The sequence below is a fragment of the Equus quagga genome, chromosome 9 (assembly GCF_021613505.1).
Source record: "Equus quagga isolate Etosha38 chromosome 9, UCLA_HA_Equagga_1.0, whole genome shotgun sequence".
Classification (NCBI taxonomy): domain Eukaryota; kingdom Metazoa; phylum Chordata; class Mammalia; order Perissodactyla; family Equidae; genus Equus; species Equus quagga.
Window position 1 is genome coordinate 112482396 of NC_060275.1, and position 27894 is coordinate 112510289.

The following is a 27894-nucleotide window of genomic DNA, read 5'->3' on the forward strand; positions in this document are numbered from 1 at the left end:
AAAGAAAGACATGTTAACTGATGGCAAAGGTGCTGGAGTGCAGGAATGGTGGCATCAGGGGCCAGAGCAGGGAGCTCACCCTCAGGAAAGAGATGGGAGGGAAGGAACAGAAGTAGATATGGACCCAGGATGGTCACGTTGGGGTTGGGAGGACAGCTGTGGCCCTCACTGGAGGTGCACGTCCTCATCTTTCAGTAAAACGTGGCAAAGGGGTTGTCTGCAAAATAGGGCAATGACAAGCTGGTGCTGTTTGATACACGGGGCCAATTAAAGGTGATTAAAATGGTTGCTGAGCCACAGCAGAAAGAATGAGTTGCGATATGGGGGAGAGAAAGTAGCTGGGTCTGTAGTGGAATTGATCCATCCTGTCGTGGGGCTTCCTCCAGCCACCGTCAGGAGGAACTGGAGAAAGCAGAGGCTGCCCAGCGCTCAAGCTACATGGGCAGCGTGGCCCAGTGCAAGGACAAGGACAGGATCCAGGGTGCTTCCTACACACGGAGCTAGCCAAGCAGGGGGTCCAACCAGGGAATAGTGCTGGTCAGTTAACACCGAGTGTGTCGTGTGCCAGATCTTTGTTACTGTGCAAAGTGCTCTCCGTGCACCATCTACCAGAATCCTCCCAAAGACCCCGGGAGGTGGACCACTGTGTCATCACCCTTATTTACAAGGCAGGGAACGGAGGCTTGGAAGAGCTGGGACTTGAATTCAGGCGGTTTTACTGCAGAGCTGTAAATTCAGTTACCACACAAACCCAACCAATTACCAAAGCGCACTTGCCTGCTAGCCCAGAAGAGTGGATGGCGTGGAGGGGGCACCTTGGGGGTCCTTGGGAGGCAAGAGGGACTGGAGTCAGAGAAATTCAGGATGCCAGTCAGCGGGATAGCAAAGATCCAAGTGAGGAAAGTCCAGGAACGAGAAGGCCTGGAAGGGTCGGTTTGGATGCTGAAACCCCAAGGATTATGACTTGGATGCTGAAATCCCGGGGGAAGCAGGGAATTCTGTGGGTTGATAGGTGACGGCAATTTAAATAGGGAAAGGGTGCATTTAAGCTGAAGGCATGTGATGAGGGCACAGGGAAAGAAGGTCTGTGATGAGGGCAAATGCGAATCTCAAACCCCCGCAGGGACAAGAAGCTCTGCCAGCTGCCACCCTTTGAAAAGGAAGGGCTGATGGAGACCTGCCTGTCCTGTGCAGTAAGCTGTAAGGAAGGCGGGGTCTTGAGCAGACACTCCCAGACATGCCCAGGAACGGTCCAGGTGAGGGGAGTTGGAGGAAGGGCACGAGGCGATGGGCATTGCACTGGGCCAGCTCACACCTGTGGGTTCCAACCTCACCCCTGCTGGGGTCAGAAGCTCCTCAGTTAGCATCTCTGGACCTCAGTTCTCCACCCATCAAATCGGGCCATTATGTACACAAAGAGTTTTGTAAGGATGAAAAGAAATCATGTATATTGACTTCCTGGCTAATAGAGATACTAATATCAGTAGAGCAGGGCTTCCACCATGGGCTAGTGGCGCTGGCGGGGTGCAGAGGTTTTCAATTGACAAGGAGAGAAGATTCCAGAAAGGGATGTTGGATCAATGCCAATCAAGGCTGTGTTCAGGAAGAGCAGGGCAGTAGAGAAGAGGCCGGAGGCCAGGTTAGTGATCAGTGGAGCAGGGATGGGCACAACTGAGGATCCTGAGGACCCTCAGGGCCAAGTGTGACCCAGAAGTCGTCAAGGCTCATTTTTTCCTGCATCCTGTGCACCGAGGTCTCTGTTGGGGCTCATGTCACACCTGTGCAGAGCTCAGCCCCTTGAATGGTTTCCCCAGGAAATCCCCTCATAACTTTTACAAGTGCTATTGGATTGATTCAAGACTTGAGAGGTTATGGAGAGGGGCTCGTCGTCTTCCTATGACACCACCTCATCCGACTGCCACCCATGGAACCCAGAGCCCTGTGCTGTGTCACCACCAAGTAGGGAACCTTCCAGAACTTCCCTGATGGGACGGTGTTACAGTAGTGAACACTCAGTCCATGTGAATGTATCATCCTTATTGTGGTTGTCTTAGTTTGTGACGCTGGACTAGAGATGCCATGAGCTTCACCCAATTAAAGCCAATGCCAGGAGGAGGCTGAGGAACAGGTGCAAAGGAAAACAGGCCAAGATGAGCCTTTCGAGCACTACAATCTCAAATGCTGACTCTCCTGTGCACACAAGCACAGACCCAAACTGAAACAGTACTGCTCCCCATACTCAGTCCTGGCTCTTTCACAAGCTAGGTGTGGGCGCACTGAGCCAATGTGCGCACAAGGGAGCGAGGCTGCAGGGGGTGACAGGCCCACAGCTTCAACTAGATCTGGCCATGGAGACCGTGGAATGACCACCAGCAAGGTGGAGGGCACAGCCTGGCCAGATGGGCACCACACTCAAACACCCTGAGAAAGGGCAGGGCTGTGAGCAGGGCCTGGGAGGGAGAGGGGAAATATGGCCAGACCCAGCAGGTTTTTTAATTAATTAATTATTTTTAAAACATCTGCCTCCTGCCTCGCCGGCCTGTAGTGTTCTGCCATTCTGCAGCTTTTTCTGACTTCACAGCTGCCGTGCTCGTTAAATGCTTCTCTTTACAAACCCAAAGTAATTTTTTTTTTCCCCAAGACTCTACATCCTGTTGGCCTCTGCAATATCAAAACAAAAACAAAACGAAAACGAGGCATTGTGTAACCCTCCCAGGAGGCATCCACAGCCATGTGCTCCTGAAGAACAGAGGGAGGAGTGAGTGGGTGGTGGCGGTTAACCATGAAACTTTGAGTTCTTGAAATTTCCTCAGTAGTTGTAGTAGCTGGGGTTCTCCGGAGAAACAGAACCAATAGGATGTGGATGGATGGATGGATGGATAGATAGATAGGTTTGTTTTAAGGTATTGGCTCCTGTGATCATGGAGTCTGGCAAGTCCAAAATCTACAGGATGGGCCAGCAGGCTAGAGAGCCAGGGAACAGCCAATGTTGCAGTTCAAGTGTAAAGGCAGCCTGCTGGGGGAATTCCCTTCTGGCTCGGAGGAGGTAGTCTTTGTTCCATTAATACCAATAACTGATTGGATGAGGCCCACCCACATTATGGAGGGCACTCTGCTTCACTCAAAGCCCACTGATTCAAATATAAATCCCAACCAAAAACACCCTCAGAGAAACACCCAGAACAATGTTTGACCAGGTATCTGGGCACCGTGGCCCAGCCAAGTTGACATAAAATGAACCTACACACGAGTTCTTTGCAGCTCATTTTTCTTGAGGTCCTTGGAGCATCCAGGATCTGTTTTCACTTTGACCACATTGAAGCATCTGCCTGTCTTCACAACATTCTGTCTAACATTTAACTCGCTCTTCCCAACAGCCTTGCTAACATTCAATTAAGGGCATTCATGACAAGAGAAGATAATGTTTCCCCCCCCCCCCCCTTTAATCTTAAATATTATTATAAATCCAACTGTCGTGATTTCAAAAAAAAATCCAATTTGTCAACTGGAAAAGATCCAACATGATCTGATATAATAAACTGATATAATCTGGAGGATCTGGGACTCCACCCAGAAACCCTGAATGAGCTTTTTGATTACATTGCAGCATTGTCGTTCTGTGCTGCCGAGGGTCACCTAAAAGAGAGTTCAACGTTTTATAGCACAAGGGCTCAGTTTCTGCGCAAATTACCAGAAACCCACTTGTGTCATTCTTTAAATAGAGATGCACTGAGAACACGGAGTGTGCTTAGAGGACTAATAACGATCTTCATTATCTCTGTGGCGTGGTTTTCACTGGGGGGTGGTGTCACCCCCTAGAGAATGTCTGGAGACATCTTTGTTTGTCACATCTGGAGATGGGGGGATGCTAGTAGTAGCTTCTGGTAGGTAGAGACCAGGGATGCTGCTAACATCCTGCAAGGCACGGAACAGCATCCAGACCAAAATGTCGTCAGTGCCGAGGTTGGGAAACCCTAATAGTCCTGTTCTAGAAGTCCATGATTCATAATAATGCAACTAAACAATTAAAAGTAAATTGCCCTCATCCTGGAACCTTGAAAAAACTAATGTGTGTGTTTCAGTGACAAAGGCACGTTTGGTGGAAGCAACTAAAGAAGCTTGAGCTTGTGTGTGCTTTTCAGTCCCAGAAGCAGAAAAGAGCAAATTGCTATGATGCAGATTTGCTCCTGAAGGCAATGGAAAATTTTAGATAAAGCGAGCCTTTTCCTTCAGGGAGAGTGCCCAACAGTTCTACAGCAGCGTGGTTGTTTTCTCAGTCACCGATACAAAGAACAGCAAAGATAAATGTCCCTTGGTGACTTCCCCAGCACACTCACCTACGACAGACAGGACAAACACAGGGGCTTTTGGTTCAGCTACTAAAACATTCTCAAAAGAAGGTCTAGAAACTCCATTTTAAACGATTACAGGGTATTTTCCAAAATGGACCATGTGTGTCAGGCTGGTTAACCTCAGAGTTATCAGTACACGTGGCAGAGGAGTGACACGGAAGAGGAAAGTGAGCATCTCTCCGCAGAGTGAGCAGCTAGGCGTGCTGTGGAGGGAAGGAAACTTGTATAGGTAAAGACCTCCTTCAGGCCAGGCACTTCGCCTCGTCTTGATTCCCTGTCTCCTAGTCCAGTTCCCCCACCCACACCCCGGCAGCCCCTCCACAAATCCTTGTTGTTATCACAGAAGGAGGACTCAGGGTAGCTGTACACTCCTGAGGGACATAGCTATTTCTTACCCCTGGAGCTCACCCTTGACTCCGTACGACCCAGATTACAGACTTGGAATGCTGACATCCTTTGGACCCCTCAGATACTGAAGATGGTCCATGAGTTGGTTCTACTTTTAGCTGGAGCAGGCACAACTAGATTACATCACAAGGTATTTAAGAAACAAATTTCGGAGCACGAGATGGAACAAAAGTTTGCAAAAGTCGCGTGCTTTATCACAAAATTCTCTTCTTTCGGTGCCACCAGTGCCTCCGCCTCTGTAAATCAGTTGGCTAGAAACTTTCAGGTTTAGTCACTCCCAAAACCACTACTTGTCAGTTTGCCGTCGCTACAGGGGAAAGCCTGTGTGACTATGGAAGTCATTCGGTGTAAATGAGCCACACCTTCAGTTAGGTTAAGACTCATCCTACTTCCAGTCACCCAAATTCACAAACATCAGAGGTTGTATCCTACAAGGCTGTTAAGGTGTCCCCGAATCTTCTCAATGCATCTGCAAACTGGAAACAAGAGCCCCCTGGATGAGCATCCATCCTCACCTAATGGGACCAGTGTGAGAAACCCACATCCTACAAGTGCCACCTCTCAGACAAGTGGAAATGGGGCCTAAGAAGGTAGATTTTAGGAGTAGAAAGGATCTCTGAACAAAAACAACGATAACTAAAAAAAATAAAACCCACAAAAATAAAGCCTAAGAAATAGTGTTTGGGGTAACCATAACTCAGATTTCCATAAAGCATAATAAGGAAACCTCCTCAAATTATGTATAGTGTCACATCATAGATATTGAACAGCCCTAAGATGATGCTAAGCCCATCGTGTCAGTTAAAATAAGGCATGAAGTCAAATATTTATTGTTTGGGATTCGCAACTAAAGTTTTTTTCATGCCTTAATACTAATTTTTTCAACTTAGTAGGTCAAATTATTTAACCATCTTCATAGAAGCTCTTAGCATTTCAAAAGGATCCCCAAATAAAGTTATCCTAGGAAACAAAAACGAAAACAAGAGATTATTATTTTGCAGGCACAAAAATACTGCAATGCCTAAGAAAGAGAACAAGCATTAGTTTGATAAACAAGTATTTTCTTCAAGGACAATTAGAGAACCTGAACATAATCAGACAATGATAAATGGGCATTTATTAATTAGTACTTTGTTTAAACTATATAAACATTGAACCAGAGTTACACCATTTTTCATGAATCACAAAGGCATCTAAGTAGACAGATTTCCCATAGGAGGAGATTTTGGGCCTAAATCATCATCATCTTCATCATCGCCATTACCATCGTCATCATCATCATCACTATCATCATTATCATCATCATTGCTATCACCACCATTATCACTACCACCACCACCACCATCATCACCCTCGTCACCACCACTATCATCATGACCATTACTATCACCACCACCACCACCACCATCACCACCATCATCATCCTCCTCCTCACATTTATTGACCACTTACTATGTGCCAGGAGCACAGAGCAACTCTCCTTGTAGACTTTATTATTGCTATTACACAGATGAGGAAACTGAGGCTTAGTGTAGTAAAGTAACTTAATTCACATAGCTAATGGGTGACAAAGCTAAGATCAATCTGACACGAAGTTCTATGCTTTCCACTACCAATCTTTAAAGAGTAGAGCCCTCCACTGTCATTTCCACACTTGATTCACCTCCATCCATCTAATTCCCATTCCCACCCTCTGACAACCCACGACACATCTAATGTCCTTTGTGCCCCCACAGAAGAGCTCAGATGTTCCTCTGCCTACATGGTTCCTGTCAACCAGAAGAAGTCATTCCAGGTGGCAGTAGGGCCCCAAGAGGGGGAGGAACAGCTAGGTCCTCTGGTTGTCAAACATCTCAGCTGGAGCCTCAGAGATGTCTAGGCCCTGTTTGCAGGCAGGGTAACCCTAGGAGAAGTCTGAAACCCATTCCTCTGGAAGGTCTTCATTGGGCCAGATAATGAAAAGGAGGAAATCTTGAAAGACTAGATTTAACTTTCACTGCTAAGCTAAGCTCTAGACCTTGTCTCCTTCAGAACCAAACAACCCTCCTATGCACACTCTCCTGGCGCTGATCTCCAGTGGGACCTGAGCAGGGAACTGTAAGGGAAAGTCGGATGGGGAGAGCACGTCTAGATTGGCGAGGACCTCCAAAAACCACGTGGAGAAGAGAGGGCCTCCTTCCTCTTGTCCCCCCAGGAGATGAGTGGGGGCAGAAAATAGAAATGAGACTGAATTCTGCTTTGCTGCAGAAATATCCTTTGCTCCCCAGTGTCCATTCCCCTCTTCTTCTTTGGAATGGACCTCCATTATAAACGTGTGGGAAATTATCCCAGTTCCTCAAGTCCATTTTTCAACTGACAGATAAGTTTGGCCACATGGCTAAGTTCTGGGGAATAGGATACAAGTGGATGGTGTCTTAGAAGAAGCTGACTCATCCAGAAGATTTGCCCATTTTTGCCCCTTACCTCTTCCTCCTGCCTGGAAAATGGGTGTGATGGCTTATAGTCCAGCAGTCAGCTTGGATCATGAGTCAGCTGAGGAAATGGAAGTCCCTTCCAAGGATGACAGAGCAGAAGGATAGAAGGAGCCTGGATCCCTGATGATGGTGGTACCACCATGTCAACCCCAGCTTGCCTCTCTGGACTTCGCTTAGAGAAACACAAACCCTTAAGTATCTAAGCCATTATTTTTTGGTCATAGCAGAAAAGTTCAGAGCACAAACTTTGGAGCTGGACACGCTGCGTTATATCTCAGCACCTCCACTCACCAGCATGGAGAGCTTCAATAGGTCACCTGACCTATCTGTATCTCAGTTTCCCCATCTATAAAATGAGGATGATAATAGTCTCTACGTTGTTATGTGCCCAGAACATAGTCTGCATAGTAAGCTTTATAAGTGTAAGCTATGATGATGGTGATAGCAATGACAACAACAATGATCGTTGTTGAGTTTTCTCTTATGTGCAGCTGACCATAATCCTACTTGATACCTACACTCACAATGGCCAAGCAGGAATGGGTTTTCTCTGGAACAAAGGAGGAGACATTACTCCTCAATATGTTTCAGCAGCTGCTCCATAGAACCATGTGGTCAGAAAATTAGAGGCCACTTTCCAAGAAGGAGCACACCAGAGCAACAGTAAATGGCCTGTTCTGCCAACTACCAGGTTCAATTTTGCTAAGTCGGCATACAAGTTTTAGATAATTGAGGGAATCTTCAAGGCCGTGTGAGGGAAAGGAGAGAGGAGAGACCGTCCATAGACTATCAGGCAAGGATGAGGTCCCCAAGGGGAGCACAGATGCCTAATTGGGGAGAGTTGGTGAAGTTGTCCCGGTGATGCCTGATGTAACTGACCCACTTTCCACCTCCTCCGAGACCTTCAGTAAGAGCTGCATCACTGTGTTTGAAAGACAGGCTCCTGATTCTCTTTCTAGTCCTGCTATTTTCTCTGTGTCTGTTCTCATGGCATGACCTTGGGATATGATCAGCCTAGTGTCAATGATTCCTACATGGAAATCAGTGGGCATGGTGGAATCTGTTACTATTTCAGCCCTGAAGCCAGGTGTGTAGAAAAGAATTTGGCTTTGCCCAAAAAAGGTCTGCCATTGCCCTCATTCTGATAAGTAATCTATGTCATACCTGATAGGAGCGTCTTTGTGGATGGTGAGGGCTGGCTGCACTGGATCTTAGAGTGGGGCCAGCCAAACCCAATATCTTGGGGTGGGAGTTGGCCTACCAGAAAGACCAACTATAGAGGCTTTGGGTTACACAGTATCAGTCGCCTTGGAGGCTGAGTTCAACCCTGTGGGTGATCAATCACTCAATCAGTCAATCAAGAATGCCTATGTAATGAAGCCCCAGTAAAAACTCTGGACACTGAAGCTCAAGTGAGCACTCCTGGTTGGCAACACTCCATGAGTACTGTCCCACGTCAATGGCTAGAGGGTAATGCATCCTCAGGACAATGGAAGTGTCTTGTTTGGAACCCTCTGCTCCATGCGTCTCTTTCTTTGGCTGATTTTGATCTGTGTCCTTTCCTGGAATACATGAGTACAGTAGCTTTCAATGAGTTCTGTGAGTCATTTTAGAGAAGGATTGAACCTGAAGGTAGATATAGGAACCCCACAAACTCGCCATTGGTATCAGAAGTGAGGGCAGTCTTGGGAACTGTGCCCTCCTACCATGCAGTTCAGCTAACTCTGGGTACCAGGGGCACCCATAATCCTCTTGGGAGACAGGGATAAGGATCCAGGCATCAAATGGGCACATGGGCACCCTCCGTCCCATTTCTTTATGAAGCTGCCTCTGGCCAAAGCCATTCTCTCAGGGGAACAGATGCTCCCTGAGGGTCAGGAAGACATCACTCTCTGTGCTTAGTCTAGCCAGAGTCCCACATTAGAGCGCCTGTGCACTCTTCAGCTGGTCAGGGATGCAGGGGAACTGCAGGTCGTGGGCTGTGTCTGAGGGGTTCACAGTCTGCATTTCTCGCCCTGATTTCCTGAAGCAGCCTGTGTCCATACCTTCTTTAGGAGATCAGAATAATTTTTATCTGCTTAGGGAAAAGAGAAACTCAAAGTAATTAAATGCCTCGTTGGCTGTATTCTCGAATTTCTAGGCTCCACCTCCTGAGGTCTAACCCTGAGGATGCTGGCATGGGCCAGAGGTCAGGACCATTGGGGGATGACACTTTCAGTGTGACAGGGCTGAGAGTAAATGCTCCTTCTGCTTCTTGGGAGGCCTACCTTTCCTCTTTGCCTGCTTTTCTCCCAGTTCTAAGTGGCTGGATGGTCAGAGAGCAGGTTAGTGGCTACCATCCACCTCAGCGTGGTTCCCTCCTCTCAGAAAGCCTGAAGACAGGCCTCTCAGCCAGGCTCCACTCCAGATTCTGGGAAGAAAATGATGGCTTCTCCTGGAGGCTACCTTGCTTCCTTCTCACTGTGGGTGGAAAGATCTTGACCCAGACAGTCTGAGATGCTGCTCCTAGCACTGAGGACACCATAGCAGCTAAGCCAAGCCCAGATCATAGAGTGTACGAGAACATAATTGCAGTGGGGCCCTAGGGGCAAGGAGCTGTGGACACCTCTCTACCTGCTGGAAGACCTTGCATGGTCCAAAACAACTCCCCAGAGCCGGGGCGCACACAGGGCTGGCAGCTGAAGGGCTCTGGCCTGATTCTCCCGTGGGAAGACTTCCTAACGGAGGATATTAGAACTCGGAAGGCCTTGAAAACATGTCTCTCCTCATCCCCACTGCAGGCCATGTTGTGCTGATCTCTGTCCCCTGGAAAATCACTGGGGTTCTTGAAAGACATTCCCACTCAACCTGGAGCGCGTGGAGGCAGAGAAGAGATGGAGAAACCCTGAGGACTGTCACTCAATGCCATGAGCACGGAGTCTATGCTCAGAGTGGCCCCCAGCATCTCTCTGTCCAGGACTGGCTCCAGGCAGAGAATGCAGCAATCATTCAGAGATTCATTCTTCAAGGAAACGACTAGCACTGCCAGGATCACAAAGAAAACCTGTGGCAAAGCCAGGACTAGACCCCGTCTGCCTGTCTCCAAAGACCTTTCCCCACACAGCTTAGAATATGCGGATTGTTGTTTGGTTTAATTAAGCAAGTCAAGCTCTTCTCCCCCGTATGCTTTTCTGGGACAAGAGCCAGGCTGAGGCTAATAAAGCAGGGTGTTTTCCTCGTTGTTGTTTCCGCCAAGCTGATTTAACTGGTTTCCATTGTCATTTAATGTCCTCCTAGTCAAACAGCAGCGCCCTCATCAGCGTGGCCTCATCGGCAAGGTCCCGAGAGGCATTCTATAGCTGGACAGCCACCATCACACCCTTAGCCGGTGGGAGCAGCTGAAGCGAGGAGGTTGATGGCTGCCCCAGGCAGGCGTGCTTTGGACCGCTCCAGCTCTTGCTCATCTCCAGGAACAGAGCTCAGCCCCTAGGAGTGACCTCCAGGGACAGGCAGAGGGCAGCTCAGGAGGCAGCACAACCCAAACGGGAACGATTGCCACAGTCCCCCAGAGGACCTGTGGATGGAGGCTCAGGCCGGCCCTCCAGACTGCCCCAGCCCTGGAATGGAGGATGAAGTGAGGCCTCTCTCCTTGCTCCTTCCTCGGTAGGGTGTAGGGGCTTCGTGTGGGGGACACCAAGTGTGTTCAGTGCAGGTACCAACTGTGATCATTCTTTCAGTCTCAGGTTGAAAAGGCCGGGCAGGCCCTGGATGTGGCCCGGCAGCTCTCAGGGAGGCGAGTGGGTGGGTGTGGAGATGGGGCGGGGAAGGGGCAGTGAGCTGCACTGGCTTACCTGGGAGTCTGACGTAAACTCCAAAAGCAGATGTCCCTGTGGCTATCCCAGCCTTTTGTAGTGTAGTGGTCCGTTATTTCATCTGGAGCACGGCAGAGGAAGGAAGAAATCAGCTTTGTAGTGGCTGCCAACTCTGTGTCAACCTTGTTAAAGATCTCGGCACAATTTCTATGTCATTTAATTAAATCTTGATGAAAACCCTACAAACCAGGAAAACCCCCACTTTAACAATGAGGACACTGAAGCCTGGGGACTTGCCCAGGGCCCTGCAGAGGGTCCATGCTCTGCTGGAGCCACCATGCTGCCTCCTCGAGGATGCAGCTGGACTCTGCTCTGGCCTGTCCTTGGCCAGAAGGGCCTCAGGCCCCAGTCAGAAAGCCAGCATCCAGCTCACCTCGCTCTCAGTCCACAGATACTAGTGGAGCAACAGCTATGGGCAAAGCCCTGTTCTCGATGCTGGGAGACGGCAGTGAACACAGACACGGCCACTGCACCTGTGAAGTTTCCACTAGGAGGGAGATGATGCCGGGCAGGACAAAATGCAAATCCACGAAGGAAGGAAGACAGGGTGATGTGGTGCAGAAAGCCTGGGAGCAGAACTTCCACTGGGTGGCCAGGCAAGGACCTGAAGGTGGCACGCTGAGAGCTGAGCAGGGAGAAGACCTGGGAAGAGCCGAGTGGTGCAGGCAGAAGGGCAGCAGATCCCGAGGCCCTGGGTGAGCGTGAGCTCTCTCATCTTGGCATGTCATGGACACATGGAAGGGGAGACAGGGACTAGACCACATGGGCCTTGAAGACGGGGGTAGGGAGTCCAGATTTTTTTTTCTAGGTGCAAAAGGAAACTATTGGAAAGTTTTGAGAGAAGAGTATCAGGATCTGAGTCACACTTTTTAAAAACCACTCTGCCTGTCTGAGGAAGAATGGATTACAGGTGGACAGAACTGGAACGAGACAATACCTTCGCTGTCAGGCGAGGTAGGCGGGTGGCTCACACTAGGCTGGGAGCAGAGAGCAGGTGAAAGATTGGAGGAATATTTTGCAAATAAATATCATGTCAATCCTGAAATTAAAACGTGATGTTCTGTGCTACCCTGAGATCTGGTTAAACCAGGAGGGCCTTGAATGACCTAAACGACACGTTCCCTCCCAACTCTGCTCCCATGAATAAGGTCCCTTAGCCAAATGACGCTCTTCCTCCCAGGACCGGGCCCTGTGCCTGCACATCTCTGAGTAGTGGCTTCAGTTCCCTGCCAGCCCGTGCAATTATTCAAGCAAGCCCACCACGTTCTCCTACAGGAACCAGGGGTCACCCCACCCTCTTGATACTACAAAGCCTGCCTCCCACGGCCCCACTTGTTCACTCAGTTCTCCATGTGGCCCTGCATGGCCTGCAGCATCCTCCTATACTGGGCTGTGAGAATACGTGACTAATAAACCACTGTCCATCTAATTGTCCAGTGTCGAGTGTTGTATCTTCAGCCCTCCCCATAACCCAAGAGCAAGGATCCCTCCCTCCCAGTGAGGTAGATAAGAGGCCATCAAAACAATGACGTGATCAGATTTGCAGGAGATGGGCCAGTGGGAGTGAGAGACGCGAAAGGCAGGGTAATAAAGGCAAGGTTGGCTCAAGCACCTGGAGAGTTGAGGGGGCCATGCAGTGCGATGGGGAAGCTGAAGGAGAAACAGGCCGAGGAGGAAATCAGAAGTGGTCCTGGCCCATGCTAGGTCTGTGATGCCTACTCCACACCAGATGGAAATATCCACCACCTGGGTGATGGGAGCCTAGGCAGGAGTCAGCAAGCTTTTTCTGTAAAGGTCAGATAATAAATATTTTAGGCTTTGTGAGCCTACAGCCTCTATCATAACTACTCAACTGTGCCCTCGGGGAGTAAAAACCACCACAGATAATGTGTCAACCAGTGAGCACAGCTGTGCTCCACTATAACTGGATTTATAGAAACAGGCAGTGGCTGGATTTGAACTGGGGGCTATAGGCCCTGGTTGAGAGCAAAGTCACAGCTGAAGAACTAAATTCGTCATCAACAGCCTCTAGCTGGCATTTAAAGCCATGGGGCTGTTGAGATGGCCCAGGCAGGGGTACAGAGAAGAGGCCCCGCACAGAACTGGCTCCTAGCCTTCAGGGGTGCGGCAGGGGAGGAGGGCCTGGTAAGGATGGAGTGGCCATCAAGGTGGGAGGGAGCTGGAGAGTGAGTGGCCAGAAGGGAGCCTGGCGGTGGGGGGGGGGGGGGGAGTTTAGGGAGACACACACTCCCAGCATCTCTGATTCAGTAGTGTGGGGGTGGTGTTACAGGTTGAATTGTGTCCCCCAAAAAGATATGTTGAAGTCCTAATCTCAGGTACCTGTGAATGTGACCTCATGTGGAAATAGGGTCTTTGCAGATGTAATTAAAAGAAGGCCATGCTGGATTAAGGTGGGCACTAATCCAATGACCGACGGCCTTATAAAAAGAAGAAAATGTGGACACAGACACACACAGAGGGAAGACGGCCATGTGATGCTGAAGGCTGGCAGAAGCTGGAAGGGGCGGGAAGGGTCCTCCCCGGAGCCTTCAGAGGGAGCGTGGCCCTGCAGACACCAGGATTTCGACCTTCTGGCCTCCAGAACGGTGAGGGGAATACGTGTCTGCTGTTTGAAGCTGCTCAAGTTTGGGGTAATTTGTTGCAGCAGTCACAGGAAACTAACACAGGGAGGCCCGAGGACATGTATTTCTGACGACTTTCCACGTGGTGCTGATGCGACTGGTCCAGGAAACCCCGGCCAGGTGAGAACCGCTGGCTCCTGTACCTGCAGAGGTCAATCTGCTGGCTCAGGAAGGACACAAGAGCTGCCGCAGTATCGCAAGGGCCACCTGGCCTGAGTCCAGGACTAGAACGAGTGTGTAGTCAGAGAAACACAGGTGAGGGCTCAGGACAGGGTGAGATGCTCAGGCCCAGCACCTGCACAGCAGTGGGAGGGCGGGCAGGCGGGGGTCGCCTTTCCCACCCCCACCCTGTGACCTCTCACCCCACAGAGGGCGTGGTGCACTTCAACCGAAGGAGAACGAGTCGTGCTCTCGAGAGGCCCATTCCAAGGGGTTCGCTCAGGACGGACAGGCCATCTGCACCTTCCGGTGACCACTCAGGACCACCAGCAGATATATGCTAGTCCCCTCCCAGGGGGCAATTCAGGGACCAGGGGAGGGATGAAGGGGCAGTGGGAAGTTCGGGGCTGCCTCCAGGGCAGGTCCCCTCTGCCGGACACAGATGACCATATTTAGCACAGGTTGTAGGGTGGCTCCTTAGCCCAGGGAGTGAGGACAGTTTGCAACCTTCTTCACTTCTAGGGCGACAACTTTCCCACCACAATCCATGTCCCCAAACCGGAGAGGGGCCCCATGGTCCAGCTTTTCAACTAAGCTGTTGGCACTAATAACGCTTCTTTTTTCAGTAAGAGCTAATAAAGAGTTGAAGTCACATCCTTGCAGCTGACTTCTTGATTTCGTTTTTTAAATAACGCTTTTGAATATCAGGTGGATTTGAGTTTGATTTACATATTTTTAATTTTTTTAGCCGGGAAAACATAAGGGAGAGCAGTAATGAGCATGGGCAGGATACCCAGTCTTGAGGTGGGTGATTCGGGGTGGGCAGTGGTGGTGACCCCCTGCCGCCTGTGATCTGGGCTGCAGGGGCAGAGACCCCCTGGGATTGGGAGCTGCAGGCGAGCTGACAATTTGCCTAAGCAATTTGCACATCAAAGTCTGTTTTGTCAGCAGACCAGAGGTTTCCAGGACACCTGTCACATGCCCGGCTGGAAACCAGCCCAGCATCAAGGGAGACACCAGGAGTGAACTGCTGGGAGCCAGGAACCACGTGGAGCGCCTTACTGAGGGGCCAGGGCTGCATGCAGTCATCGGAAGGGCAACGTTCTTTTTTGTTTTTTTTTAAAGATTTTATTTTTTTCCTTTTTCTCCCCAAAATCCCCCAGTACATAGTTGTATATTTTTAGTCATGGGTCCTTCTAGCTGTGGCATGTGGGATGCCAACTCAGTGTGGCCTGATGAGCAGTGCCATGTCCACACCCAGCATCCGAACCGGCGAAACCCTGGGCTGCCGCAGCGGTGGAGCACATAAACTTAACCACTCGGCCACTGGGCTGGCCCCCAAGGGCGACATTCTTGACCACACAATTGCCTGTGAGGACAGACGCTGCTCCAGAGACCGGCAGACGGGGGAGCCCCCAGGGAACGCGCCGCCTTAGGCCTCTCCCACCACGTGCCCCCCAGCTCTGATGGCAGGCACCTGGAGCTCCTGCTGCTCCAAGCAGTTTCAGTCAGGAAAATAAAGGGGACTCTCTTATGTGTTAACTTCCTGTTTACTAATATTTCCACCCATCACATACACACGTCACTTGCTCTTTCACAAACAGCAAATACAAATGATCTCCACTAACAATCTTGACCTAGAACAAAGTTTTACTTAAAATTTGACTTCTGGGGCCAGCCCTGTGGCCTGGTGGTTAACTTTGGCATGCTCAGCTTGGTAACTGGGCTTCGGTTCCTGGGCACAAACCTATACCACTCGTCGGTGGCCATGCTGTGGCAGCCACCCACATACAAAATAGAGGAGGACTGGCACAGATGTCAGCTGAGGGCAAATCTTCCTCAAGCAAAAAAAAGATTAAAAAAAAATTGACTGCCTATTTAGGTCCTTCCTTAATAGTTATGATTTTTGGTGAGTAGAATTTAATGAGTAGAATTATGATTTTTAATGCATCAGACTTCAGATTTCCTAACTGCCTAGTAGAGCTTGCCAAATAAATAGGAGCTGTTTGATTTCAGTCCCATCAAAAAGCACCTAAATGATGAATTTTACGTGGAATTTTTTTTTGAGCTAAAAAGAAAAAACAAAGTACCTATAAATCATTAGAAGAAAATATAGAAGAAAAAAAATGCTGGTTTGGGGTAGGAAAGGCCTTCTTAAAGACTCTCAAAAAGGAAATATTAAAAAAAGCAAAGTCTGACAAGTTTAACTAAATCATAACTTAAAACTTTTATACAAGATACCTTAAAGATAAGTGATAAAATGAGAGAATAGACACAATATGTGTCAGAGAACTATGATCTGAAATTTATAGCAAAGTCCTACAAATCAGCAAAAATGGCGCCAAAAAGTAAAATAAAAAAACAAATGAGAAACCGATATAAATAAGAAATTTATGAAACAAAAAACAAAAGAGGTCAAAAGACACATGAAAAGTGCTCAACCTCACCAGCAACTGAAGAAAAGAAAATTAAAACAACATACAATTTTTTAACTATCAGATTGGCAAAAATTAGAAAGTGTGATGAACAGCAAGTGTGTCACTTACCTTTTTTGTCTCCTGCCCATGGGTGAGTACTCAGGAGCTTTTGGAAAGTGCACATGGCAGTGACTATTGAAATTAAAATGTGTCTTCCCTTCAACCTGGCAAATCCCACTTCTACATTCCTGTTTTAGAGAAACTTTCATTTCAGATCGGTAGGTTTAAGGCTGTGTTACTTGTCAGTGGTAAGAGCTGAAGACACTGCATTAGTCCACTAGGAGGAAATGGTTAACTGAACCATGGTGCACCTCAGCTGAGGAATACTACACAGCAATCAACAAGAGCGAAGGGATTGAAATACGCTCTCCTCAAAACCGCAAGGGAAAGAAATTGGACAAGACCTCATTTGTATAACACACAAGGGGAAGGAAACATTAAAAATATATTTCTAGAAGGATGTACAAGTAACTGGTCTGAGGGACTGCCCGAGGGGAGGGTAAGTCACTTGTCATCTGAGACCATTATATAGCATACGATTTCTCCTATGTTGGTGTGTTAGTTTTTTAGCTGTTAAAAGAAAATAAAATTAATTTTTAAACTCTTTAAAAAGCTTTCTAAGGATATGTTTTAAGTAAGGAAACTAAAAACATTTACATTGTACCATTTAGGCAAAAGAACACACATAAAAACAAAACTATATTTTTGTATCTAAGTAGATGGTAGCACAGCTGAAGGGTCCCTTCCTACCAGTGGGTCCTTCTGAGATGAGGCGAACTGCAGAGATTATTTTAATGTATGCAGAAGTGCTCATGAATATTCATAAAATTTAAAAATCTTCCCTTGAAAAATAAAGTGAAAGGGCACATTTCTTTCAATCAAAATAAGTAACATTAAAAATACTGGTGTATTTCATTGTATCATTTTCCAATTTATACACACAGATTTATTCAAACATCACACTATTGTACCATAAGAATGTTTATTTCATGAGTGATTTTTAATTATTTAGCCACAATTTCCCCACATTTTTACATTACCACACCTTTTTTTCTATACTTTTTAAACATTACAGAATTTGTCAGAACTTAAAAGGGAAAGACACATTGTTTCTGCTGAATAATTTATCATATTTAACTTAAAGATTAACCTTTTGCATATCAAGAATTGATGCTGCTGGGGGTCACCTTTATTTGGAGGTCCCAAAATAGCCCTGAGGTCTAAATAGGAAAATGTCTTTTATAAACTGTAACAAAACTCTCACCTCAAAATAAAACAGTATGAAATTTACACAATTATATCTGTATTCAACATTTTTACAATATCTAGAAACCTACCGGATTTTTAGAAATGACAATGAAAATAGCTTTACATTCAGAAAACAGAGCTTATACCAAGATGACATAATTTGAAACCTGGCTCCCTGTGCAGAAATCTGTGCAACTCTTAGATCACCATAAAGTCCCCACTGTTAACACACATCCTTGGACGCTCAATAAATGCCAGGCAGAATGATTTGAATGAAGAGAATTTCAATGAGATTAGCTTTTTCCGTTCATTTGAATGGGATATATGATTCAAATTCCTTAGGATGTCCCAAAGGCTCAAAGGGTTGCTGGTAACATTTCCAAGTTTACAGCATCTTTCATGGTTTTTATCAAGTTCTACATGACTGTGCAGTTCCAAACCAGCTTCTAGAGCTTCTGCTCAAAAACTAGTGTTAAAGTGCTTCAATATGACATCCCAAAACTTCATAAAGCGTCAGGTCAACACAGGCCACTGCTCTACCTGGGAAGGCCAGCTTCATTTTTCTCTCTCCTATATTTTTATTTAAAAACAATATAAAGGTGTCACATTTTGATGAAACGATTTCTCCCCAAAACCAAACTGTGTTTGCTTAGCTTAATTAGAGTATGTTCTACTTAGGCAGGTTCGGGAAAATCCCAGCACTTCCTCAGGGTAAGATCTTGATTCTATGGTTAACTCGGTGCCAAACTTCAGGAGATTCAGCCCCGACCCTGTGGCCAAGGTGGAGTCCCCAAGCAGAGAGTCCTCTCCAGGTTTGGGCCACTCCATGCCAAGGATGCACATCAAAGGCAGAGAGATGACACAGATCCAGCTGTAGGAGCTCGCTGAGGAGCTCCTATAGGAGCGCCTGGGCCAACACTACCATTCAGTAAGGTGACCTGGGTTATGACACGCTAGCTGAGTGACATGTCACACTGGACAGAGTACTCCCAGTGGGTCTTGGGCTGTCCAGTCCTCCAGAAAACACACCATCAAAGCAGGTCACACCTGACATTCCCTGGGAGCCACAGCAAAGCCACAGCTGCAGTCACCATTGTGAGCACAAAGCCTGGTCTCCTTTCAGTTCATTTGTGTGTGTGTGCATGCACATGTGTGTGTGCTGACTCACACCTTATCACACACTGTCCACGTTGGCCCAGCTTGCTGCTGAGGGCTGTCAGAGCACTGCAGGACCACAGCTTTCACATCAGTCTTTTTCCAGGCTGGGTCAGAGTGCAGAAATTATGTACGCAGAGCTGGCATTCAACTGAGTCCCTCAAAAATTAGTTAAATCCATCCAAGTAGTGGTGGGGTTTTTTTTTCTTTCAAAAAAACAACCTCCAGAGAAATTTATTTTGTTTTTTAGCTACTTATTTTAAATGTTAATGAAGAAACATGTGAATTCAAGGGCACAGAAATGAGTAGCTGACTCAAGAGTTATACAGACGTATGAAACAAGTTCCAAACGCATCGAGAGGTGTGAAATTACCAAGTCAGCAGTCAGCGTTTTAGGAAGAACCGTTTTGGTTGTAAGTTCTTTGCACTCCGCTGCAACGATTGGTTACCCAGTTTCAGTTGTCTTGAATGTGACTTTGTTGTTTCACAAGGATCGGTTGTGATCGATCTTCTGCCTTTTCTTCCCTAGAAGACCCTGGTCCTCCAGGCAGTTGCCCGGCTGAGGGGGGCGAGCCTGAGCCTGCAGCCATGGGCACCAAGGACCAGGCACACAGGAACAGGACCCTGAACACAGCCTTTGGTGCAGAATCCAAAGTTACCCACAATGGGACAAAAAGGGTCACAAGCGAATATGTGGGTAGCATGTTAGAATTTCCCCAAATACTGTAAAAAAGAAAAAGTGCTAGTACTTTACCATACAAAAGACTGATTGTGACTAGGAGCTTACGCTAGTTCATGAGAAATCATAACTCTACAGGGAATAACCGCACTGCATTAGAATGGAAAATGAGCAAGCATGAATCTCCAGGTGAAGCCAGGGGAAAGACTAACACCTGACTTGCATCAGGGCTATAACTCACTTGGCAGAGCAAACAGGTAAATTATGAAAAGATGGGCTCCTCTCTTAGTGTAGTGTGGACTAGGGAGAAAAATACAGTGCTCCTTCCAGAGGCTGCAAGAGACAAATCACACCCACTTCTCAGTCGTGGCTCATTATTTACCTCTCAGGGATGCTTTTCTTCATAATGACTTGGTACCCATGTTTCTTCCTTGGGGACAGCAGGCTTTGCATCTATCTCAGGACCAGGGTCTGGCCCACCTCAGAGAATTCAGTTTTACAGAAAACAGCCTCGTCTCCACTCAGAGGCTGGACTTCCAGAGACCTGGTCACCCACTGACAACAGAAGAAAGTGGGTGAGGCAGCCTGGAATGGCTCCTCTGCACCCACAAGTGCCATTTTCCAACTGACATGGTGAAATCTCTCTATCCTTCTCCGAAGAATGAGCCTCAAGTCTCAGGAGTGCCCAAAGTTGCGGTGACGAAGGTATTGCAATTTCCCATCTTCATATTCCTGAGGTATCTACTCCTGGCAGCAGCCTGTTGGGAGGAGCTTCAGAAAAAGTAAAGGTCCATAATGTCATGTGCTGCCTTTCTCTACTGTACCAAAGACATGAGAAGTGTATGGCCTCTGAACGCCAAGGTCATTCCAGACGGACTGCTCCCAGCTTCTCCCTCCCCCTTGTGGCAGTGAGCTTAGCACTGGGCTGGCCATGGAACACTCACATGAGCTAGCAGAAAAAACTGCATCAGTCTCACACCACACACCCCAGTATCAGACCAGGAGTAGCCGGTTCTAGAGGTAAAGGCCACAGATGGCCCATCTGTGTCATCACAGCCGCCACTACTTACATAGAAATTGAATTTTCTTTAAATACAAGAGTTCACATCCACAAGAGGCAACTGAGAGGCTGTGAAGTGACTTCACACCCACCCCAAAGCCATTTCAGCTGCCAGAGTCCCAGGTTTCCAATAACCAGGAAAGCTCAGCTGAGCGGGGATTCCCGGGCATCTCCCTGGAAAACAGCAGCACTGACATTGTCTTAGAAACATTTCTTCTGTCTAGTTTAATCGTAATTCACTCAAACACTAAAAAGTATTAAAATATACTTCAACTTTTCCTCTAACTATATTTATATATAAATCCCTGAGAAGGTACCTGTCAACTTGAAATTCACTATTTACAGTTAATAAACATCAGGGGTACTAGCAGACACCAGATCCTCCGGTTCTGAAGATCAGGGCAGTGCTGTCATCTGTCAGGAGAGCAAACTAGGTCTCCCTCCCTCCAAAAAGAAGGTGGGGGGGGGAGGGGGCTGTGCCAAAATTCTAAGCCACCTGCACAGAAGCTGGCGAAACCTGCCGTTCGTTCACACTTTGGCGCTTGGAGGTCATGACATGACAATCCAGCAGAGATGCCACATCGCCTCTCATGATGTCCTTGCTTTCCTGCTCTTTTTAGACCTCAGCATAGTCGTGGCAGAGAGGATCAAGGCATTTAGCCAAATCTAAGAAGAAAACAGACAAAGGAAGAAAAGGCAAGCGAGGAAGAAGAGAGGAGGTGAAGGGGATGGCAGGGAATGCATGTGGTGGCAAAGTTGAGGGCCACATGGAGAGCAGAAGGGGGTCACTGCCCATCAGTGCCCCTGCCCCCAAATGACACTGGAGGAGAGGAGCAGGGGGTGACCCCTCAGTGAGAAAACACAGCCAGCCATCCAAAGCAATAAAATACATAAACACAGAAAATGATCTCAAAGGATGCCCGATTGGACGGTCAGGGAGATGAGGGGTGTCTCTCTCCACCTCGGGCAGCAGCCTTCAGCTCATGCAAGGGGGCGTGGCCAACACCAACTCTTCCGCACAGGATGGCTCACAGCCCGCTAGCATCAGTGATGCTCCAGGTGGGCCCACACCTCTGTGCCACTCTGGTGCCTTCCTGGGATGGGGGAGGAACTCACTGAAGTCTGGCTTTCAAAGCTGCATTATCATCACAGCTATCTCCCATCAGTCCAGGTGCAGCTGACGGCTTATGTATTGAGGTTTCTGGAGAGTGAGTGTGAGTCCTGATTGCTCAATGCCTGATGGTGCCAGTGGGGGGAAAGAGGGAGAAGTGAGCGCCACCCCCACCCACATCATGAGACAGTGGGCCACCCATCACGACACAGCCAGGGAGCACGATACGACCTGAGAATCCAGGGTTATAATAAAGAGCTTCCAAATCAGTCTCTAATATTCTAAATCTATGGCTTCCAAGTAGGATAATATTTAAATAAAGTGCTGTCAGTAGTGCATATGTGACAGATACTCTGCAACCCAGATGGCCAGAGATTCGTTCGAATTTCTCAGTGCTCTGGAGACAAAAGAGTACCGACAGAAAACTCCCGCGGAGAGCTTGGGGCCCAGGGCAAATTCCATGCGTTCTTTGCCAAAGACCCACATGTTGGAAATTCCACAAAGTCCACATGAGGATGAACTGAACATCAGCGGCAGTCATCCAGGGAAAAAATAAAAGTAATTCCAGAGCAGGAAATCTTTGGAATTGAGCCTGGAGGAGGAAGCTGCCCAGCCCCCTTCAGGAGAATTTGCCTAAAACAAGTTTAATATTCAATTCTAATCCCTGTTCCTCTAAAAATTACCCCCCGCCCCATTTCGTAGTTTGCATAGTTCTGGGCTTCTTATTCTTTTTGCATCTTTTTTCCATTTTAAGTATTTATGAATTCAATTTATCTAAGAGCACATATGACTTAATTTTGTATTTCTAGTAATAATTGATTAGATTTGCCCCTATTTTATTAAATAATTTTTTCTCATATCTATTTTTGAACATGTTAAAGACACTGTATCCAGTTTATCTAAAATCCCTTGCTTAAAACGGGTTTAGTTCTAGCAATAAGTACATGCTTCTTTAGGCACCATGTCATACTTCGACAAGAGGTTTTTCTTCGTTATTATTATTGGATAAGAGAGATTAAGAAATAAGATGCAAGAAAATATGATCTCTCTGTCTTGATCATTTTCCTGTAAAAGTAAATGCCTCCATCGAATAGTAACGTTCGGCATCACTTCATCAAATTATTAAGATCATACAGTGCTCACGTGCACCCACGTTGAGAAGGAAAGGCAAAATCCAAAATAAACAGCAAAAAGGGGGAGAAGTCCACAAATTCTGTATGAAATCAGAGATATCACAAATAATTATTGCTAGAAACAGTATTTTAAACAAAGGGTCTTCAGACAAATGTATTAAAACCGTCTTAAATACAAAGAGCCCCATCCCCCATAAAATGCTGCAAATTTGATCATGATTAAAAATACAAAATTATACACAAAATGCCCTTCGATAAATTGGTCTTAAGAATTTGAGGTTGAGGTTCTAAAGGTAGCGTTTTCGGCAAATTGCCTACTAGGTGCATTGATTGCTAGGAGAACTGGTTTTAGGCAAATTGATTTGTGCTATGCCCAATTCACTCTTGGGTGCAGCCTGAACAAACATGCACCGCTTTCTGGGCCCCCGCAGAGGCCTATCGGCGCGGGGATGTGCGGCGCGGAAGGGGGCGAGGGCTGGAGGAAGGCGCATGCTTCTTGGCGCGGAGCACGCGCAGCTTTCCCGCCATCTCTCCGGGACCCGGGGCGCAGCGCGTCCCTCCCAGGCTCGGCATCCGGCTCCCCCGCTGCGGACACGCCTTCTGGGCGGCGGACCCCCTCACGTCCTTTTCCTCCAGCGCGGGGCCCGCCTTTGCTTCTGCGCCTCTGCCAGCCGCTGCTTCTCCGCCTCTTCCGCCTTCCTCTTTTCCTCCTTGATCTCCTTGTACCGCCACTTGGGCAGCTGCAGGTGGGCGCTGTCCTTGGTGCTGCCCTTCGCGGCAGGCCGCTCCGGCTGGAAGGTGGGCGCGGGCGCCTTGCTGATGCGCACCCTGGGGATGACCACGCCCGGCCGCACGCTGCTCCGCCTCAACAGCTGCAGGGGCAAGAGGCTGGCCTTCCGCGGGGCACTTCGCAGCTGGAGAGACGGGAGGCTGGCTTTCGGGGTCCCCTCTCTGGAGACCCCCAGTGCCGGGGAGGTCCGGAATTGCTGCTCGGTGCCCTCCACCTCGTCCTTCTGGGCACGCGTGTCCGGGTCCCCCTGAGCCTGAAGGATTTCCTGCACTGCCAGCCGCCTTTTCCCCACACAAGGCGGGTTCTCGGGGCAGACGGTCTGGCAGGCGATGGCCACGGCGGGGCTGTAGAGGCTCGTGGTCATCCTGACCATGTGGTCCATGACCCCTCCATCCTCCAGGCTCTGGCGCGAGCGGGAGGTCAGCGTGGACCGCACAAATTCGGTGAGCCTCTGCAGGCAGTTTTTGGAGCCCGCGGACTTCAGAGCTGCCTCGGAGGCCAGCGGCAGCTCTGGCTTATACTTTTCCCCAAACTGCTCCGGGCAGGGTCGGTCCAGCAGCCTCTGGATGAGGCGAACCGCCTCAAAACGTCCCGTGTAAGCAGCCCACTCCTGGGGTGACATCCCGCGGCGGGAGTCCCTGGCATGGACATCTGCTCCTGCAAAACACAAACAGGAATGGGAGGGTGCAACTAGAACTTCTCCCTGCCAACGGCAGAAAACGAAGGACAACGAAACTGATCAAAGGAAAAGCTTCCAAAACCGAGTGACAGAGTCCCCTAGAGCTGTGCCACCTGGACAAACCCACATCTGACCAGCTCCTACTGCGTTACCATTACAACACATCCCACCTTTGAAGGCTCCATTTAATGGCTTATCTTTCCTAAATAAAACTGCCTGAACTCAGCACCTAAATCATGGAAGCTTTTAAAGAAATAAGATTTCATGGCTTTCCAGCAATGGAGAGACAACTAGGCCACAAAGGTGCTTTGCAAACACTTGACTGATGCTACTAGAATGTTCTAAAAGTACTAACAGTAAGAGTCACTTGCACAGCATTTGGTGTCCCATTTATCCATTGCCTTTTCCTCGCGGTCCTCTTGTGAGGGTGCTATGGTCCCTTTTTGCAGGGAATGTGAGGTCCTTCACTTCTCATTCTGGGTGGTCAGTTGCTTATGGGTCTGTCACCTTTACTAGACTGTGGGCTTCTCCAGGACAGAGGCCACATCTTACTCATTTTTGTTCCCTCAACACATACCATCCTGGCTGGTAGGAGGCATGCACTTAACAAAGGTTTGTTACAGAATGGATGGTAGTCACAGTGGCTGAGGGACCTGCCTGAGGCCTTGAAGCTTGGAATAGACAGACGGTCTCAGACCTGGGTCCCCTGACCCTGAGCCCCATGCACTTGCCACCACCCTGCAGGGTGGGCCTCTTCCTCTGACAGTGTTCTGTGTCAGTGTGGCCAGTCTGTAGTACCCAGGGATTTAATCCAACACTAACCTAGGTGTGCTGTGAAGGGATTTTGTAGATGCAGTTAGCATCCACAATCAGTTGACCTCATGTAAAGGAGATGACCCACGATAATGTGGGTGAGCCTCGTCCAATCAGTTGAAGGCCTTAAGAGCAAAAGCTGAGGTTTCCTGGAGAAGAAGGAATGCAGCCTCAAGACTGCCACATCAGCCCCTGTGGCAAGTCTCCAGCCTGCTGGCCTGCCCTACAGATTTCGGGCTTGCCAACCCCCAAAATCACGTGAGCCAATACCTTAAAATAAATCTCTTAATATATATTTTCAATTAACCCTGTTTCTCAAGAGAACCCTGACTCCTACATCCTCACAGTCTCCCCTACACTAGTCACCTCCTTAATAAATCCCCCTACAACCCGCTGCCCCCTCCTAATATTGCAAAGTTAAACTTCAACTCCACTTGATGAAATGTTCATAAATTCTAGCTTGGAAGTATAGAATTAATAAGGAATTGCGGTTTAGCTAATCTTGGGCCATGCTCAGCCTCATAGACAGTCAAAAATCATCCAGGATTTCCAGTCCCATTAGTCATATTTCCACTGGCAAAGCAATGTGGAGAAGTAGGGCAATTATCTAGTGTGCCAGCTCCCCAGGGACCAGGCCCAGCAGAGGTGCCTGCATTTATATCCCACGCAGACCCAAGTGTCTGACATGTGGTGGCTGCTCAATATGTGCTCAAATGAGAACAGCGGGGGGCTCAGTGATTTTCCTGGCCCAGCTCCCCCAGTGGCCCCAGGGCCCAGGCAGACCCAGCTCACCTGAGTTCACCTGGTAATGCTCTTAATTCTGTGACACATTAAAGAACAGCCACGTTAGAAGAGTGGTAATTATTTGGAACTGGAGATCAGGATGGAACTCATTAGCTGGAGGACAATTTATAAACTGACTAAAATGAAAAGGGGGCAGTAAAAACGTCATGGCAAAAAATAGATGACACATTAAACCTTAATTAATTGCATGTCACTTAAAAAGGAACAAACTGCAAAATTAAAATCTTAATGAACGCTGCTTGAAAGAGACATTTTTCAAATGCTAATGGAAAAGTAAAGGAACAGCTGTCCATGGTCTAGCACGCATCTTGCTGTTGCTCTTGTACCTTTTCAAAATGATCTTGGAAAATAACAATACTGGCATCCTCACCTCCTACCCAAAGTTGTTTCGTCCAGGGCTCCAGCCAAACAGACGTGAGTTAGGCTCGTACCAGTGGGTCCGTTTGCCTCCATGTTGAGTGCCATGAGTTGTCTATACAAAATCCTCTATTTTAGTCAAGGCAGCAACACACCCAGCTCTAGGGATTGCATCATGATTGGTCTAACCCAGGGTTTCCAACCTCGGACCTATTGACATTTGGGGCCAGATCACTATTTGTCGTGGGGGCTGTCCTGTGCATTGTAGGACTTTTAGCAGAATCCCGGGTCTCTGCCCACTAGATGCCAGTAGCACTCCACTAGTTGTGACAACCAAAAATGTCCCCTGGGGGGCCACACCTTCCCCACCCCATAGACAATTATTGGTCTAACCTATATGACTTGCCATCCTATTCTCCATTTTCCCAGCATCCCTGACAGGTGGTCAGTGAGCCCTAAAGAGAAGGCTGTTGCATCCCGAGAAAAGGGACCGATGAGGCTCGTGATGCTGCCCCTGTGTGAAACAGACTTGCAGGCCTCCTCCTGTGCCACCTCTGGCCTGTATCTTGTGCACTCTGGATATAACCAATATGATAAATCAGGATGCAGGATCACAAGAAAGAGCCCCTGATGCAGGGAAGGAGGAGTCAGAGTACCCATCTCCAGCCCCCACCCCACCCCTCAAGGCATTTCTGAGATGTCTTGTCCTCAGTCTTTCAGAGGGTCTTAGCAGGGCTGACTCCTAGGTACCCACAAGGGTAACCAGCTTATTATTGCACATTTACTAGCTTTCCTGTCTTCCCAATGTCACTTCTCTATCCCTTGCACAGCTTCCCAGGGTTGCCTTCCAGAAAAACTACTTGTCCCCAAGTCCTTGTCTCAGGGTTTGATTTTGTGGGTACCCAAGCTAAGCACTGCCCTTGGTGATGTGGAATGCCTGATCTTCAGCCCTTTCTCTGCCTAACAACTTGAAACTATTCCAGCGTGGAAAATTCTCAGGTCACGGGGAATTCCTGTCTTCCCTATAAACAGAAAGAGGCCTTGTAATGATCGCATATCATTTGGCCTTCTAAAAGCACATAGTCAGCGCTTTCCCAGGACAAGAACGACCATATGACCAACGACAGGAGCAGCTCTGCTCTCAGCTCTTCCCTGAACAAGCCTCCTCCCCCTTCCCTGAGGTCTGCTCTGTTGCCTGGATTCACAGGAAGCGGCAAGGTTTGCATTTGCCTGTTTTTCTTCCCAAATGCCACAGCAATTCCACCACCCTTCAGGTATACACGCCAGCTCTCTCAGCAAGTCTGGAATCCGCCAACCTCCCCCAAGTTCTCTCTACAGAGAAAATCACATCCTCCATACGGCTTCTCAGAGCCACTTCTTCAAATAGACCTGTCACTTCGGGGCATTAATATTCCACTGAATTAACAAGGTTCCGCAGCCCCCACTGCGATTCTCGTCAGCAGAGCTGACATTAGTCCTGGGAAGCCCAAGACCAAAGAGCCAATAAATCAGCTTTTCAGAACCTGGTTTTATTTTATTAAAATCCAAAGTCCTGATAATTCTAACGTTATTTTGTTCTGCCTGACAAGGTAAGATAAGAGCTGATAGGTGTCTGGATGTTACAAACTACTGGCCAATGTAAACGGTCGCGTGGGGAGTCCAATTCATTGGTTCCTCCCTTCTGAAAGGAAATGGCTCCTAT

The 27894-nt window shown here is 48.1% G+C and overlaps 1 protein-coding gene across 1 annotated transcript in view; it reads right to left on the reverse strand.

The window, feature by feature from the left end:
• Positions 1-17326: 17326 nt before the first annotated feature.
• ANKRD33B (ankyrin repeat domain 33B) overlaps positions 17327-27894 on the reverse strand; it is a 72074-nt gene continuing 61506 nt past the window's right edge. Inside the window, exon 4 of the mRNA XM_046671661.1 lies at positions 17327-24196. Coding sequence (XP_046527617.1) covers positions 23367-24196 — 830 coding nt within the window. The 3' untranslated portion in view covers positions 17327-23366. The remainder of the gene's footprint in view (positions 24197-27894) is intronic.